At 40.5% G+C, this 18622-nt stretch overlaps 1 protein-coding gene across 4 annotated transcripts in view; it reads right to left on the reverse strand.

Annotated features, from left to right (window-relative positions):
- Window positions 1-5362: 5362 nt before the first annotated feature.
- TOX (thymocyte selection associated high mobility group box) overlaps window positions 5363-18622 on the reverse strand; it is a 312131-nt gene continuing 298871 nt past the window's right edge. For 3 of the 4 annotated variants that reach the window (XM_027561034.1, XM_027561032.1, XM_027561035.1), the window contains 4 exons: window positions 14589-14978; window positions 13477-13518; window positions 8049-8200; window positions 5363-7748 (listed from right to left, as the gene is read on the reverse strand). In XM_027561034.1, the coding sequence (XP_027416835.1) occupies window positions 7712-7748; window positions 8049-8200; window positions 13477-13518; window positions 14589-14978 (621 nt within the window). In that variant the 3' untranslated portion in view covers window positions 5363-7711. The remainder of the gene's footprint in view (window positions 7749-8048; window positions 8201-13476; window positions 13519-14588; window positions 14979-18622) is intronic. The other variant, XM_027561033.1, reaches the window with a different exon arrangement.

The raw sequence follows: 18622 nt of genomic DNA on the forward strand, positions 1-18622 counted from the left end.
ATCTTTGAGTTAGTTTATTCCTCACCTTCCATACTATTTACTCATATGATGGGAGAGAGCGAAACCTATGAAACTATGAAGAAAAGTTTGCCAAATGCTCTCCTGCAAAACATGCTTTAAGTGACCTGTTGCCCCTGCCCTCACCCTGGATTTTCTTGGATTCTACTAGAAATGATATTACTTTTTTTGAACTAAAAGGTTGATGCTGTAGTCTCTGAGCTTCATTTGATCTGCAGCAGGGTGCTTTGAGCTTCCCTGGTGGCTCAATGATAAAGAATCCACCTGCAATGTAGAAGACACAGACATGGGTTCGATTCCTGGGTCAGGAAGATGCCCTGGAGAAGGAAATGGAAACCCACTTCAGTATTCTTACCTACAGAATCCCACAGACAGAGGAGCCTGAAGGGCTAGGCTATAGGGTTGCAGAGTCGGAGATGACTGAGTGACTAACAACAAGGGGTGCCTTGACTCCAGCGATGGTGCCACCCCTTCTGGGTGAGGAACCATAGGACCAGGCAGAGTGGTTGCATTTCCACACAGGTCAGTGTGTGGCCTCATTTCTGGGCGGGCAGTCCCTACAGCAGCAGCTCTTATGCTAGAAAGTGGCAACAGAACCCATAAGTCTAGGGCTATTTTAGGACTTAGAACACTCGGTGATTATGGCCATAGATTAATTTTTAAGTGAGCTCTGCTATCAGATTTCCCTTTGACCGTTGCCTGGGCATCAGCACCCCCAGGAATGAACACTCTGAGCACTGAGCTGGCCTGGTGGGTCCCGTAGAATCATGAAACACACGGCTGCCTTCTGTTCTCAACATGAGTCCCTCCATTCCTCCACGTGAGTGCTGAGTGGGTATTATTCCACCCACCATTGGGGTGTGTGGATTAGGGGCAGGGTTCATGGATGGCCATGGAGGAATGGCACCATCTTAGAGCTGACCAGTAGGATGTGTTTGTCTATGCCTGGGAGTTTGACCAGATTTGATTGTAATTCAAATGTCAGGCATTAGACTGTATCAATAATAGAGAGTTCAAAAGAGAGTTATTTGGAGCTTAAATGTTGACAAACACCTGCTTTAAATGCCCATCCTGAAAGCTTAGCTCCTAGGCCAGCTCCTCCCTGCCCACCCCCCGACATACACACAGTTTAATGGAAAGTGCCAGCAGAGGAAGGGTTAAGAGATGACATTGTCCTCTTGCATCTGCTCTGCCTGTTGCAACTGGAAAAGGCTGAGATTAATCTTTGTAAAAGCAGTCATATTGGAAAGACGAATGTGACTCTCACCATAACACTGGGCCCTTTATAGCCTGATGTCTAACTGCATTGGAATGTTATTCTTTCCATTGCCGTTATGACTGTACTTGGATTTGAAACTACTGGGTCTTGTTCCAGTACAAATCTCAATCTGCCCTTTCTCTTATGAACTTTAAAACATCCCTGTCTGCCTTATCCTACAGGTTTCCACTGAATCCAGATGTGAGGAGCATTCTGTATTCTACTGAGTGGCTTCGTCACCTTTCAGAGTTCCAGCGGGGAGCCCCAGGCCACAGGGCACAGGTGGCTGGCCAGTGGGGAGCTTTTCCTCAGGGTCCCACTGTGGGGTCTCTCCCCAGCCTTACAGCTAATAAGGTGTATAGGCCAGTCTGAGGAGACCAACATTATTTTGGAAATCTGGCGGTGCTAAGCCTTTGATCGCTGATTTCTAACTGTCTTGAAAACCTTCAGCCTCCTAACAGTTGCACGCTGTGGTTTTGTGTCTGTGTGAGGTGACTAACAGCGCCGGCAGTCTTGTGTGGGGAACGTATTCACCCAGCACCCAAACCACCTACCGGCTTCCGGCAGCTCTTATCAGCCCAGCCATCGGCCACGAGCTGACATTTCAGTGCTCAGAAGCTCCCTACCCCCACCTTTAAAAAAAAGTGACAGGAGGAGAAAAAGGCTCATTTGGCAGTAGTTCGCTCTTGCTTTTTTGGCCTGGAGAAAGACATTGAAAGTGGTAGAAGATTGTTTAGTAACAGCTGGCGAGCACCAGGGTGTGAGGCTGATTTTCAGATATGACAGGCACTTACAGGAATGCTGCCAGATACAGCTGTTTAAAAGGCTTAATAAACAGCAAGTCAATACTAATCTTTGCCAAATTAATCTTTTCCCTGACAGCCCATCAGAGCAATTATGTCTAGGCTTATTGTAAACACACAATTGTCAAACAGGGACACTGCAGCCTTAAAATACTGTAGTTTGGTTTTTAGTCTCTGTTTGGGAGTGATTTTTTTCCTTTCTGTACATAGAATTATAAGTCATTCCATTTCATTTCCAGTTACTTTTTTTTTTTTTTTCTGGCCTCATGTCAGCGTGAATGAAATTTCACTTTCAAATGTCTTTGCTAGCAAGCTGTTAATACAATGAGCGATGATGACACTAGAGGAGGCGTGCTGGTGTGTGCAGCTAACAGGGCACAGTTCCGACCAGTGCTGACATGTAACAGGCCACTGTCCTCAGTGGTCTCTGGGTCCCAGGACAAGAATTTGTCTTCACTTCCTACCTCCTACAAGGTAATCCTGTTCTGGATACAAAGGACAAGACGTTGGCTGCATAGGAAAAGAGAAAACAGTCTCAAGTTTCTGCAGACATGTGCTGCAGAGCCTATACATCTTGGTTTAGAAGTGACACCTCCCTCCCCGCATTCCCTGCCTCCCTCCTTCAGGACTGTGAAATCGTGAGGGAAGGTGCTCCTATACTGGGACCTGGTTCTAAATAAACCTAGGGAAATCTCCTTTGAGCATCTTCAAAAAAAAAAAAAACAAAAACAAAACAACGGTTATGAGGAGGGAAAGCGGGGGTGGGGAGGTTGGATGAATTGGGAGATTGGGATTGACATATATACACACTATAAGGAAAACAGATAACTAATAAGGACCTACTGTGGAGCACAGGGACCTCTTCTCAACACTCTGTTAATGACCTCTACGGGATATATGTATAACAGTGGATATATGTATATGTATAACTAATTCACTTTGCTGTACAGCAGAAACTAACAAGGCATGGTACATCAACTATACTCCAATAATTTTTTCTTTTTTTTAAGTTAAAAAAGGACTTCTTACCTTGGTGTAATTTAAGTAGAGCCAAGGAAACGGAGTCTTTTACTGGTTTCATCAAGTCATATTTGCACTTGGTAATTAGTAAAACAACTCAGTGTCCTATTCATCAGTGTTTTAATTTAGCGTTCTATAAACTTGGCTCCTGAAATTTCTCTCCTGCTCTCAACACTCCTACTTGTCTGACACCTTTTTTTTCTCCTTGGCTTCTCATTTTCTCGATGTGACTAGAGTATATTCCATCTTGTACTTTTGTAACTAGAAACTCCTGTTTGATTATGCAGACCAAAAGACTATAGCATAACTCATTCCGAAATTCTTTCTTTTGGTAACCTTAGGTCTCTTAATGAAAAATTTCCATTCTTCTTCACCTCCCAATTCTTATCCGCAATATTTAATGCCCTCTATATTTAAAATCGTCAGGGGCACATCCTATAATGGCTGTTGAGGGCAGTTTGTGATGGACCGCTGGTGCTTCTACTTAGCATTGCATTTATTGTGCACCTACTATGAACATGTGGAGAAGGAGGTGGCAACCCGCTCCAGTATTCTTGCCTGGGGGGTCCCATGGACAGAGGAGTCTGGTGGGCCATGGAGAGTTGGACACGACTGAAGTGACTTAGCACTGCATGCAATGACATTCCAAGTTGCTTTGGAGGTCAAGAACTCACTCTGTTTTAGGAAAACAGAGGGATCTGTACTGTTGGGTGACTCACATGAATTCATCCATTAGGTGACTCAGTGTAGTAAGTGTCTGAGGGTTAAATTTATGATGTGAATTCTGTACCTTGCCTTGCCATCATTTCAATGTTCAGCCATCAGCAAAACAGGTGGATTCTCTGTTTCTGTAGTTACCTTAAAATGAGAGTTATGAATGGAATAAGAAAATGCAGATCACGTCCTCTTTCAACAAATAAACATTAAGAGAACATCTATGTGTAACAAAACTTTCATGTTCCAGCAGATAGTCTGTTTATTACCAATTTCCACTTAATTTTTTTACTATAACAAAGAAATAGGATGTTTATTGGGGTTTCCTAGAATCTGGAAATTTGAAATATTCTTTGTTTGGTCAAACATAGCTGTCTGGGACTGACTGGAAGTGGGGAACCTGGTAGACAAACAACATTACTTCTCTGGGTCTTTTCACCTCAGATCTTGTAAAGAACTTCTAAGTCCATTTGAAATTATACTGACATTGTAGCTAAAACCCCATCATCTTTAATTCCCAAACATACTGGGTGGAACCATATGAAGTTGCCATTTTTTAGGTAAAAGAGTCATATATAGTCAATTTCATATGGCTCAGTCTAACTACCTTTCAAACATATGCGGCAACTCTTTTGCAAAAGACAAGTGAGTGAGTGAGTGAGTGAGTGAAGTCGCTCGGTCGTGTCTGATTCTTTGTGACCCCGTGGACTGTAGCTCCCCAGGCTCCTCCATCCATGGGATTCTCCAGGCAAGAATACTGGAGTGGTTGCCATTGCAAAAGACAAGAGGTCCACAGGAAAGGAAAACTGTTGATGTGCTTATCTCAAATTTCAAATTCATAAATCAAAAACAATTTCTTAGTAGTGAATTGGAGTCAGGACACACGGTTCTCTGTTGTCATAGCCGTTGGTGGGTCACTGATGCTTTGATCAGAAAGGACTCCTCTTTAAGGCAACAAGGTAAAAATGATCCCAGAGACCAGCTTTAATCCTTAGCCATGTTCGCTAGTTTGACAAACTCGAAGTTGTTCTGTGACTGATTTTCCATTGTCAACTCACTCACAATGGAATGGCAATTGGGGTTTTGGATTATTTTTTCTTGTGGACATTACAGAGACAACTCAACCTTCTCCTAGGTGCTGCCAGACCTTTTTCCTCTTTTCTTTTCTAAAGAGTTATAACTGTGACTTTGGTGTGCTGGGCAAGATATTCTATGTTCAGCACTATCGCCAAGTCTCTCAGAATGCCTTTCCTGGAAGTCTGGGAATCCCATGGAGAGCTACATAACAGAGAACTCGGTGGACACCGTCACTGTTCCTTATGGTTACAAGTTGGGAGCTGCTGGGCCCAGGCTGGATTCTGGCTTCCTGAAAAGTGGAGTTTCTCAGGCAACATCTGACAGAGGGTGTTCTCAGTGTTTCAGGAAGGAACACCTGTGGCTGGGGTTCATCGCTTCTGGGCCTAATCACTTCTGCCATGGATTTTGGGATCTCTCCTCTGGCTGGGTGTGTCTTTCAGAGACTGACGGATATTCAAATAGAATACGGTCATGCATCATAAGAGTTTTTATTTATGATGTATTTTCTTTTATTTACATTTTTTCCCCACTGTTTTTGGTGTTGAGTATCAACACTCTCTCTACCCTGGTTGCACACCTGCTCTAGAAAAACTGTAAACAACATTGTACTTTTCTGTGGAACCCACCTGTCAAAGCTGGTTGTTCTCATCCCGATAATTAGTTTCTCAGTTTAGACTTGACACAAGTGAGAATGTTACTTTAGCATAATATAATAAATAAAAGACATTAGGTAATTAGTAGTGCTGGTATATTTCTAAAATACTAAACAGACAAACAATAAACTGTGAACTTAATCACATGAGTTCTTATACAGTTTCAAGACAGGAAAATTAGAGCTCTCAGCTACAGTCATTTTAATAATCACATTGGATCTGCATTATTTATTAGTTATTACATGCTCAACTGATTCAAGGGTGTACAAGGCCTAAAATCATTTCAAAGCAAGCATACCTTTTGTTTTTTGAATTCTGACTGGATTACATAATGCATATATTTGTATTTAGTTAAATTGCTAAGTTTATTTCACACACTCCATGAAAAAGACATCAGCCATTCTTTTGATTTCCAACCAGACTGGTTTTCTTGCTATAACTCTGTAAGGGCATAATTTGCTCTTTCTGATGTAAAAGCTATGCCAGCCTTCAGCCAGATTCTCAATGCTTTTGGTTCTTTAGCAAATCCCTAGTACCCTCAGAATTCTCTTGGAAGACCCAGGAGTTCTGGAAAGAGAGTAGCTTGTGGAGGCACAAATGGCAACAAGATCCTCAATTTCTATCAAATTTCAAACGGGAACGCGTCTCCTTTTTCCTGTCTGGTTACTCACCTTTCATTTTTCGATATTCTGGACAGTGTGCTTTCCCTTTCCTCCTGTCCTAGTTTAATTCCTAAATGTTTTCTGGATTTTGTGAAAAGCATGCAGGTTGAGGAATTTGACTGATTTGACTTTAATTCTTTTTTGGGAGGGGGAGAGGGAGGAAGTTTACAGAAATGACTAAAATCAGCTGAGAAGTTTAAAGAATTGACTAAAACCAGCTGAGAACCAAGAAGCCACCTTTTCCTCTCAGGTAGGGAGCTCATCTGTTCAGTCTTGGAGCCTGTGTGACTTTTAGGGCAATCTTCTGTTCTATTGTATGAAGAAAGAAATTCTTAAATATCACAGTTTTTCATTTGCGTCAACCAAAGAAATATAGAAATAGAGGCTGGTTACTTAAATTTGCTGCTAAAATGAAAAGTAGGTTTGGCTTTATTCACTGTAAAAACTAAATTATAAAGTATTCACACCAAGCGTGAATTTTTTTTTTTTTGCCAGCAAAAGTTAAAACATCAAAGAAACCTCTTTCAAATACTAACAAATTTACTTACAAACACCTATATTTATTATTTCATAAATAGGCGCAACAGTTTCCATAAAAAAGATTAAATACAGACACAGTATGAAGAAACAATAATACAGAGCCCTATGTAAAGGTTATAATTTAGCTGTTTTCAATCTCTTTCTGCATCTAATAAAATACCAGGTAAGCATTTGGCAGTTTTATACATGAAAGGGCTTAAATGACATTTACTAACCATTACACAAAAAGTGATACAAAAAAGCAATTTTTCTGTAGTACAAAATAAACGGTGTTTGCGCTTCCCCTCACACTAGTTTCTTTTTGTCTGATCAATGAGACAAAGCCAATTTGTTTTTAAATTAAAATCATTTGGGAGTACGTTTTTTCAAATATTTTGAAAATATAGAACTATTAGTTGTTTTAAAAATGAAGTAAAAATATGAATGTTTGCCAATTTAACCCCTATTGTGAAATCAATAAACTGGAATGAGCCAGTTTCAAATCACAATTTAGCTACAAAAACATTCACATTTTATACTCTAGGAGAGTGTGACATAGATGCTATTTACAAACTTGCTATGACTGCTACATCAAGCCATTTAAAAAGTCTTTAGTAGTTTCATATAAACACCCATTATGAAAACCAATGGAAAATCCAGGACTTTTATCCAAGACATCTATAGTTGCTAAGGCAGTTACTATAGCGCAGCACTTCACAGCAAAAAAACCAACATAAAATCTGAATGGTCCAAAGTTCCTTCAGGGAAGAAGAAAAACAATGTCCATAAAGGATTAAAAAAATAATAAAGGTAAAGAAGCATGACTATTTCTTCCAGAGTGGGTGACCCACAAGCTCAAATGGTCCTAAGTGCTTAGCAACTTGTATTTTTTCTAACAAAATGGAGAACTGCCTTGACTGTACAAAGCAATCCACGGTGAAAAGACTTCCCTGAATGCCTCAGTGGAAAGAAGAGGTGTCTGGAGTTTCAGGTAAGGTACAGTGCTTTGTCCCTCTGCATGCCCCTGTGTGGAGAGAAAATAGACAAGCAACCGGTGTTAACAGGACAGCCTTGCTACGGGTGACCAAGGGGGATGTCTGTCTGCTCTAGCTTGAGGGATGGGGTTGGACACGGGGAAAATGCACAGTGAAAGCCAACAGGGTTTAAAGGCATTTACTCTTGGAATGCTTAAAAATTTCTGGTTTTGCGAACATGGAACCGTTCCAGATTATCTTTTGGAAGGCTGGAAGAAATAAGGCATCTTTTCACGACATGCCTGTTATGAGAGCTGTCTGCCACCAGGTGGCGATGGCCGGCCGCTTACCCACTACTGCAGTAGTCGTTATTCCAGTCCACGGGCTGGGTGGGAGGATTTCTGCACCCGGAGCGCACATATTCCATGGCCTGGGTGACCACTTGTGCAGCTGTAGATGTAGGATTGATTATGGTCTGATAGTCGGGTTGAAGATTAAATCCCTGAAAAGCAAAGCAAGTCCACAAATGAGGATCAAAGTGCCTTGTTAAGAAGAAAAGCACCTAAATATTTAGCCACTGTTTGCAAACACTACTACCTTCCTGCTTGTGCCCCTGCAAGGGCAAGCTAATCCCAAGAACCATGAAAACTTAAAGCAAAGATGGAAAAGAAGTGCCCACACTCCATCTTTCTTACCTTTCCTTCCTTTAGCCATGTGTTACTTGACTTGTACTCTTGAGCAGATACATCGAATTGAGAAACAATGTAAAATTTAGAAAAGCCAACTCAACCAAAACAAGAGAAAAGGCCCTAAACCCCTCAGAGTTTATGTTTTCTGTCTAACCCAAGGACACATTAATAGTTAATCCCCAGAATATGCAACAGAATCTTTTCCGAAGGATTCAGGCAGCAGGTGGCTGAGTGTTTTATTAGACTACACCTATTCACATATTGTTCTCAAAACCCTTTTTCTTCATTCAGTCACAAAGGGACCATCTGCTTCTTCTTTTATTTGTACTTCTTTCTCAGCTAAAAATTTCAACCAAAGCTTTTTAACAGTTGTTGGACTAATATAGGGAAGGAGATTCAAAACAACTTGCCACTGGAAAACACAGAGGAGGAAAAGTATAAGGCAGAGAAAATATTTTAAAATTGAAAAGTCTATTAACTGGCAAATAATAATCAGACTTCAGGAAGGTTCTTTTAACACACTGGTGTGGTGAAGTGTTGACTTTTAATCCTTGCAGAGCTATTAAAAATTCAAGGACAGAATCTCTGAAGTAGATAGCTATATCTGGTAAACAAAAAGCATTATACGCTAAGAGTTATTTTTAGCTTATCTGGTGAATTCAAAAGCTGCATAAGCAAGCTTTGCTGGAAATGACCAAAAAAAGCAACTTAATTAATCTCATGGTTGTCTGTTTTTGCAGCAGATTTCATACATGGTTTTTACCCACTGAAAAACTAAGAGATTTAAAAACAAATCATTTTCTATTTACTTGCAGGGAGCTTCTTTTGAAGGAATAATATTGTTGAGATTTTATCTTTTAAAAAAATTCAGCAGAATGATCAGAGAATTGATTTTGAACTAAGGCTATTTCCTTGGACTTTTATTCATTTGCAGGTACCCTGGGTAAAGACTCAAAGACATCTATTATCAGATGTCCTCAATTCTCAATATTGGCTTTAAGGTATTAAATTATTTTCCATTCAAGGGATAAAGACTTCAAGCCAATGTCCAGGCAAACTCCCAACAAAGCTGCTCATGAAAGACAGAGCACTGAATGACTGGAAACAAATCACTGAAAAGTGGAGTATTCAGTCAGCTTGGTTATTTGACCTCACACAGCTAGAAAGAGCAGTGTTTCCTAAACTAACAACTGGTTTGTGAGACGGAAGTTTGTTTATGTAGATACCACCTGCAGCTCCAGCCGTAAACATTTTCCAAAGCAGGGGGGCGTGAGAAGTGAGAGGAATATAACTGGATGTTTGGTACTCCAACGCTTTCCAGGCTGGCGTCCACTCTTTCTCTAGACCGTCTTGTATGTCTGTCATGCATGGAGTTTCAGGATGGTCCTGTAATGTCTTAATGGGGCTTACTGTCCAGTTTTCTGGACCTCTTCCCAAGTGTCTTGTGTAATGCTAGGCAGACAAGCAGGAAAAAGTCCCCAGGGAGAGGAACCTCAGGCTGATTTTTATTTCAGCCCCTCATCAGGGCTGCCCAGTGACCAGAGAGTGTGCTGCTTATTGGATATTCTCAGGGTCAAGTCCATAGTAGTGGCTCAATAAATCATGTTTTCCAATAAATGAATTTTACCATCAACTATTTGATGCTACTCTTCGAAAGGCCTGGGGAATATAACTGTGTAAATACCAAGGCTTTCCTATCTTTTCAATGTAAAGTTCTCCACATTGGATTTTTGCACAGTCAACAAAACATAACTTAAAAGTAAATAAGTCTTAAAACTAGAGTAGTTGAAAATATCTCATGTTAGGTGAAGGTATGGAAACATATGAGAAAGCAAAAAATAAGTAAAAACAAACCAACCTGCTTCTATCCAACACCACACAATCAAAGAAGAGAAATGACCATTGCTTTTTTCTATCCAATGAACATGGCCCCTCAAAGTTGGGAAAGAGGGTTATCAGGAGAACATTAACTTTTAAGTGATCAGTTTAAGACTTAAATGGGTAACTTCAGTTTATAAAACCAAAATGATGTGTTATCTACGAAGCTCAAAGATTTAAAATTTAGCTAACTTCAATGCCTACATTTAAGATCACTAGTATTAAAACAACTGTGGACCGAGGAAAAGACAAGCAAAGCCTGAAGAACATAATTTTACTTGCTTTCAATTTAGAAAATGAAGCTTTCTTCTGACGACTGTATTAAGAGATGCTGAGGTCAAACCCAGAAATAACGGTATTTTTATTATTGTTGCAAGTATGAAACAACAATGATGATAGAAAGCTTTGAAAAAATGTTTGCTTAGTGATCTAATTAAGCAAGACTGAATATTTTGCATTTTAATGCTCAAGAGAAAAATCACCAACTGTTTTGTAGCATGCCTGGAATTTTAAATTTCATTTTCTGGTGCCAGATTGAAATAAAAATAGGAAACATGATAAAGATTAATTTGATGTCAGAAGGGACATTTGCTCTTTAATTAGATTTCTGTAGCCCTCGCAGTTTTGTTGTGCCACCATATCAAGTCCTAAAAAAGCCTGCAGCAATACCAAACCGTGATCCTCGTATCCACACTTTACTGGGAACTAATTTCATTTCCTGCCTGTCTGGAGAGGTCTTTTCAACAGGCATCAATGTTTTTGTCTTCACAACTGATTTATTCATCAATCTCAATGTGATTTTTTTTAAACCTTTAAATTACACCCAAATCCTAAAGCAGCTGTTTATTACACAAGGAAATTGAAAATCTGTCTGTGTGATATCATACAAAGATTTTTTTCTTGAGGTTATAAAGGAAGTTGACAGATATTAATGATTTTTTTCTCTTGACCTCATTCGGCAATATAGTGAACAGAAAAAAAGGAAGAAAACTGGACTAAAAAATAAACCCCAGGTCTATGGGTTTAGTGTATAAAATATTATTCTAGAAAAAAAAAACTATTACTCCTAGTGGATGATACGATCATTTTTAGGATACATTCATTTTCAAAAGGATAATAAAATAGCTAAAGTAATGCTGAAATATGAAACATTACTGTAAAAATACAGTAGCCATGAACTTTCTTGCTCTTTCTTTCTCTTTTTCTTTTTTTGGTGTTTGAAAATGGGAACACGGCCAGGAAGCAAACACCTTCTTGATAAAGATGATGAATCCAACAGGTCAAATTCCAGCCATAAGCTTTCTACAACGCACTTTGATGACATGAACATTGGCCCCACAGACCACTGTGATTGTAATAAACTGAGTGACATGGAGGCGTGATGGACACTCTGGATCTGATTTTAGGATTATCAATTCGTTGAGACTTCCAGTCTTCTTAACCTGCAGGATTCTCTCCAGGGATCTGCCCTGACTCTGACCTCACTGCCCATCACTCTCCGTTCCTGACCATGCTCCCCACTGGCCTGCTTATCACTCTCCGTTCCTGACCATGCTCCCCACTGGCCTCCTTTCCATGTCCTGGATGAGCCACGATCCTCCCAGTTGGCCCTCCAGGCCAGAGGAGTCCCTTCTCCTTGCTATGCTCGCTGCTAGTATCCACCCCACTCCCTTCCCACCCTCTGATTCCTAGAGGCTGCCTCCTCTTGAGAGATGCCTTCTTTATCCGTCCCAGCCAAAGGCCTACTATTCCTTCACACATCTTGCAGTTTGTCCCCGTTTAATTTTCCCCATGGGATCCTAATAACTTACCTGTTTATCTTACTCCCACTGCTCCCCCTCTCCATTCCACCCCCAACTCTGATGTGAGCTCCATGGGGGTAGAAGTTGCTCAATTTCAGCCAGCGTCTGGCATGTGTTAAGGGGTTCAACAAATCTTTTTTGAATAAATGAAAAATTTTAAAACTTTTAAGGATTTGAGAGTCTACAAACTAGCCTGTAATTTCTTCTAATATTTAAGCTTCTGCAACTCATTTTTTTATTCCTTCATTTGTTAACTTGTATCTTCAGTAGTTATTTTATTGACTACGTACAATGATCAAGCATCATAGTGATTTTAGTTACCATGGTCTCTGCAGCTGCACTGACTCTCCATTTTGGGTTCATGCCATTTTGTCTTCTATTATTAATGTAAGTTAAAATCAAGCCCTACCATCTCAATAAGAAAACTTTCTGAGATACACTAATAGAACTCACTTAAATATTGATGAGTAACTTGTCCAATGTAATCTGCCCTATTTTTTCCTATTAAGATTCTATATGGAAAGACACATCTCCCGAGTTTCCAAATGTGGCCTTATGTAATTCAGAAATGTTTGAAAACTCTTCAGGGTCACAGCTCATCTAAGGTACAGAGTATAAATAGACAATGACCTGTCTCTGAGTGGATAGATTAATAAAAAGTGTTCTCTCTGCACAGAGCTCTGGCCCCCAACTGGGGAGTGGACCACATACTCTGTATTTTTTCCTCTGGGAAAAAACACCTCTCACTACAGCTCTGAGAGCAAAACATGGGCCCTCAACTGGATAGTGCCCTTAGGCAGAAGTCAACCCACCCGACCGAAGGTCTCTCAGCTCTTCAAACACTATTGGTTCATTAAAATGCAAGAAACCCACGAATGTCTCTTTTATCAAGAGTAATGTCTGATGGAAAGAAGGACAACATGGCCCTATTAATGTCACTCACTCGTCACAAACCTGCCGTAGACAAGGAGGTTGGTCTTTTCCAGTGAGTTTACAGCTCGTCTGTTGAACAGGTAAGTCAGTCATCTGAGCTTTATCAATATCCTTGGCTTGGGGACCAAAGACTTCGGTAGAGAGATGAGTCCTTTGCTCTCCATGATCATTTAATCTCAGAACTAACTAGGATTTACAGAGCCTCCCAAGTCTTAGGAGAAACTATTAAGAATTGACAAGAACGATTAACAGTGAGAAGCAGCAGGCCTAGCATTTAAGAATCAAGGGAGGATATTGTATACCTATGGCTGATTCATGTTGAGGTTTGACAGAAAACAACAAAATTCTGTAAAGCAATTATCCTTCAATTAAAAAAAAAAAGAGTCCAGGATCTGACTACTGAACAGAGCTAGGTTTGAATTCTAGCTCTGACCTTGGGGCAAGTTAGTCAACTCTGCTGAGCTCTGTCTCCTCACCTGTGAGATGAAGACAAGGTCAGGACCTGCACTGTGAGTTTTCTGAAATTAAAGAGGAGGTAAGGTAATGTATTAAGGTTTGTAATTGTCACCTCTTGGAAATCCTGTCTATAATAACAATAATAAAAATGGATTTGGGACTATGTATATCTGATTCCTATTTCTGCCTCCCCTCCACCCCACTGTGGCCAATTATAGACTATATCAGAGGGCTCCTATATCACTCTTATAGGAAGACTCTGCATATTTAATTATAGACCTGGGAATAAGTCATTGGATTAGGAAAGTGATAGGTTAATTTAATATGCCTTGTAGTTTCTACCTTGACCTGTTTTTTTAAAAACACATTTTTAGGATTTTTAAATGCTTTATATTCAGTTTACTTTACATCATTTGCTCCTAATTCTCAAATTTTAAAATAACACTAAAATCCAGAAGGAAAATTATTTCAAAGACAAGTTAAGCTAAGATTGCACACAAATGGTTTCCATAATTGTGGGGTAGACATGGAGGCTTCTAAACCTCCTGTGTTTTCTAATGTAGAAGCCAGATATCCATTTTAAAATAAAACTCTGGTTAGGTTAACATTTTCATTTCTTAGGACTCTTAAGGTTGTACCAAATTTGATATTTCTGACCAGAAATAGTAGGCCTGATTTCATCTTGCAGGATTTGTTGGATTCAACAGGCATATCATCAAGAATTTCTCATTTCTGAATAATATACTGATTATATATGTATATGTGTATATATATATATGTGTGTGTGTGTGTGTGTATGTATGTACATATGGCAGACTTCTCAACCCCAAAAAGATCTTAAGCAGTAGTGGCATCTGAAAACAACAAATTTCTGCCTCCCTCAAAGGCAGAAAACAGGGAGAGTGACGAGAAAGATGGGTACTGTGGGGAAGAAGTCAGGGATTATGAAAGGCAGAAGCTGTTGTGATCCTGTGAGGCTGCCTGACTCACCCATGCAAGTTAATTTTCAGGAAGCAGAGATCTCCCATTCTCTCTCCACTTACAGAAAAGAATGGGACCCCCACCCAATCCACTGGAGGAACAGACCCCCCAGCACCTCTGGAGGGGAGCCCAGGGCCCGGCCCGCACATACCTGCTGCATGGTGGGGGAGTGTAAGGCGGGCTGGACCTGCATGGGGAGCTGGGTCCCGAGGGGCTGCTGCATGGAGAGCGGCTGGTGCTGCTGCAGGTTGAGATGCTGGTGAAGAGGGGGGCTGATCTGGAGGGGAGGAGGGGGGGACACGGCCATGTTGGCTATAGAGACAGTCACTGGCATTTGGTTGTTGGCCTTGGGTGCTATGCTCCTGGGGAGACTGGGATGCATGGCGGTTAGGTGAGGGTTCATTCCTGGTTGTTGGTGGTAGTGGGAACTTAGGTACAGAGCTGAGTGGGCCTGGCTGGGCCCGGGGAACACTGACGGCGGCTTGGCATTGATCAGCTGTGGAGGCTGAGCCGTCTTCACGTCAACAGGCTCGCTGTAGCTCTGTGGAGAAACAAACAGGAACTGAGTTAAGAGGCGGACACCCAGGCGCTGCTTTTGCTTAGCAAGATGCTCTGTGAGTTCACTTGTGAACGGTCACGTGGATCAGTACCTGTTCCTACTCTTGACTCCAAGAACTCTTCCATTGTCACTTGCCACATGACCTTATGCAAGCCTGAGCCCATTCCACCACTTTTATGAAATCTAAAACAAGGTACGTTGACATTTTTTCTTTGCTTAAATGTTAAGCTCTAATTTGGTGCCTTTTCTCATCATCCAAAGATGAGAAAATGAGGGGTGCGTGCGGCGGATGCAGTCAGTGTCCTACCAGGAACTACCCGTGTGGCTCACTTGGAAGGGAAGTCCGTGAGGGAGTTTATCTGTTGACTACATGCTTCGCTTTTATTTTTCCTTTTTATATTCTCAAAGAACCTTGACATTAGATATTGCACAAAGAAAACAATGTTGGTTAATGGAACTGGATAAGGAAGAAAGAGTTCAAAAATACCTTTCTGAAGTCATATAAAACCACATTAATGTATCTTCAAAGTAACCGTAGAACTCATCTTGATTTTTAAAGAGAGTTGGTGATGAATTGTCCTCAATAATGAACTGGATAAAAATAATCTCTCTTAGAAATTTTAGACTCCATCATAAATTAACATAATTTTCCCTGAATTTTTTTACACACCTTCAAATGGTCATTTCCTAATATCTTTTTAATTGACTTAAAAACTAGATATTTCAGTGGAAGTTGACAAGTATCAAGAGTGAACCCCAAGTTGTTTCTTCTTGGGCATGAACCTGCCTCCTACTTTTGCTGAGAGGAAGAGACTGCAAAACAAATGGTAAGTAGTGAAACCAGGTGGAGAAAGAAGATGCCCAAATTTCCTTCTGGAGAAAAAAGTCACTTGGTCAAAATAAGATCTTGAAGATGCATCTGTGCCCTTATTCAGTGCCTCTGATATCATGCTTCTTCCACCAATAAGTCAACACGAGCCTCTTGTTACCCAGCACAGCAGGGCCTTCCTGGGCTCTCCCTGCTCAGTCTCTGTGTAGCTCGGGCACTTTCAGGAGCCTGGTTCATCACACATGGCGACAGGAAACTCCATGTAGGGACTTCATTGCACAAGTCAGCCAGCAACACAACTCGTTTCCTCCCCACAGTGTAGGGGATTGAGTGATAGCCACAGGATGAGCAGTTATGTATTATGTGTGCTGACTGCAAGAGGCCAGGCTGGGGTGCTGGACTGGTGGCCTCTCATTCTCTCTCATACTCAGGTCATAGGAATGACCTGAATGACGTCTCTAAAAATACATCAACCATGGAGATGTGGGGTCCTGCGAGATCCTGATTACTCCATGCAGAGTAGAGAGTAAGGTGAGCCCTAAAGAATTCAAGCTCCTCCAAAGAACCTTCTCATTATATTTTTCTGTGTCAGTAGTGATGCAGTTTTCTGAAACAGGAGTAGACATTGACTCCCTGTCTTCTGCATTAACATGAAACAGGTCAAAAATTGTTCACGAAAATTTTCAAGGGAAGGCTTTGGATCAAAAGAGTTTTACTAAATGTAGTACCTAAAAGGAACTTTCAATTGATAAAAAAAAAAAAAAAAACTTCAGTCATTTACTTTCTTTCTTTCTTTTTCTTCCATTTAAAAACTCTTATTGCTGGTATGCAGAGCAGTGAACAATTAAAGGAAAAGGTCAAATGGGTTAACTCAGGCTGTGTAAACAGTGACTTGTTTTACATTAGAATAACACAGACTGCAGTGATATGCCTCAAAAACCATCCCATATATGCCAAGAAGACTATGTACTTGTTGTCTGTGTGTTTAAGTCACGTGGGAAAGTGTTTTCATTGTGTTGCATTCTCACTTCTTTTCCCAGTTGTGGAAGGGCTAATTTCATATTTAGTCACACACCGTGCCAACTTCATATAGGAAAGGAACAATCACACAACAACCAAGAGAGCTACAAAAATCAATACATGTTAGGGCATGTTCCTTTTTGCTTTATAGTTGCTTTAATTTTTTAAACAGAAGAAAAATCACTCACAATTCCTATACTATCAAAATTATAAAATATATGTCATTGTAAAACGTTTTCACTTTTTATTTCTAGAGCCAATAATCACATCATTATCTAGTGACATGAGGCACACAGAGCAGTAGACAGGTATCCTGAGCGTGTGTGTGCACACGTGTGTGTATGTGAAGACAAAAAGACATGTTCAGATATGTTCATACATTCATCTTAGGTATTTCAACAATATTTAAACAAGCCTAAAGGCAGTATATTGGGTTGGCTAAAAAGTCTGTCCAGGTTTTTAGGTACCATCTTATGGAAAAAAGCCAAATGAATTTTTGGCCAGGCCAGTACCTATGTTACATTTAGAAATCACTAACTGTAGTAGGTACAGACACTCAGCAAGAAGGTGTGCTGGCTTCATGGACCAGAAGTCAGTCCTGGTGAGCAGTTTTAGGGACAAAAAAAAGATTTAGGGACTTTGCCCCCGACACAGTTTCCAAACTGTATTAGAGGGGTTTGTGGAAAAATAAATGTCCTTCAAAAACAAGTTTCCATGACAAAATATGTGTGGGAAGAGCACTGGGTCAAGGGAGGTTAGGAGGGCTCCTCTCCTGCGGGACTTGTCAGAGCCTTCAGTGTGTAATGCACACTGTGAATTTCCGAGGGACTACCAGAGAAGTCTTTCCTCAGTGGGTAATTTCACTGAAATAGTCTTCAATTGGAAACTAACTCAGAAGATGAATTAATAAATTACACAAACATATCTAAAATGACAAATAGAACATACATTTCGATTTGAATAGTCATATCTCTTGCCTCAAATAAACTAATTTGTATTGCCCCCAAATATATACTTAAATTACATCCATCTAGGTGTAATATCAAAATTATCTTTTGTTTCATGTTTACCAGAATACTATCTGTATAGAGAATTTCATATTCTAGGCCAAGAACGGTGACACCATTTCCTGAAGGAATTAGCAAATTGGTAACTTCTCAACTGTAGCCTAGAATTGCTAAGGCATAGGGCTTCCCTGGTGGCGCAGACAGTAAAGAACCTGCCTGCAATCCAAGAGACCAGGTGTGATCCCTGGGTTGACAAGATTCCCTGGAGAAAGGAATGGCAACTGACTCCAGTATTCCTGCCTGGAGAATTCCATGGACAAAGGAACCTGGTAGGCTACAGTCCATGGAACTGCAAAGAGTTGGACATGACTGAGCGACTAACACTTTCACTTTTCTTCAGACACAGTAAGGCAAAATTCAAAATAAACCATGAATCAAATTCTCCTGAATTTCACTTTCTAAACTGTGTAGAGATAAAGACAGATACACAGACACAGACAGAAACCTACTTGAGATACTTCATTGCCAACTTTGAGAAGACTCTCTTTTCTCATGGTAACTAAACACAAAATCAAGACTGCCGGGAGAAATAGCAATAATCTCAGATACGCAGATGACACCACTCTTATGGCAGAAAGGAAAGAAGAACTAAAGAGCCTCTTGATGAAAGTGAAAGAGGAGAGTGAAAAAGTTGGCTTAAAGCTCAACATTCAGAAAGCTAAGATCATGGCATCCGGTCCCATCACTTTATGGGAAAGAGACCGGGAAAC

Source organism: Bos indicus x Bos taurus, chromosome 14, assembly GCF_003369695.1.
Source record: "Bos indicus x Bos taurus breed Angus x Brahman F1 hybrid chromosome 14, Bos_hybrid_MaternalHap_v2.0, whole genome shotgun sequence".
In the NCBI taxonomy this organism is placed as follows: domain Eukaryota; kingdom Metazoa; phylum Chordata; class Mammalia; order Artiodactyla; family Bovidae; genus Bos; species Bos indicus x Bos taurus.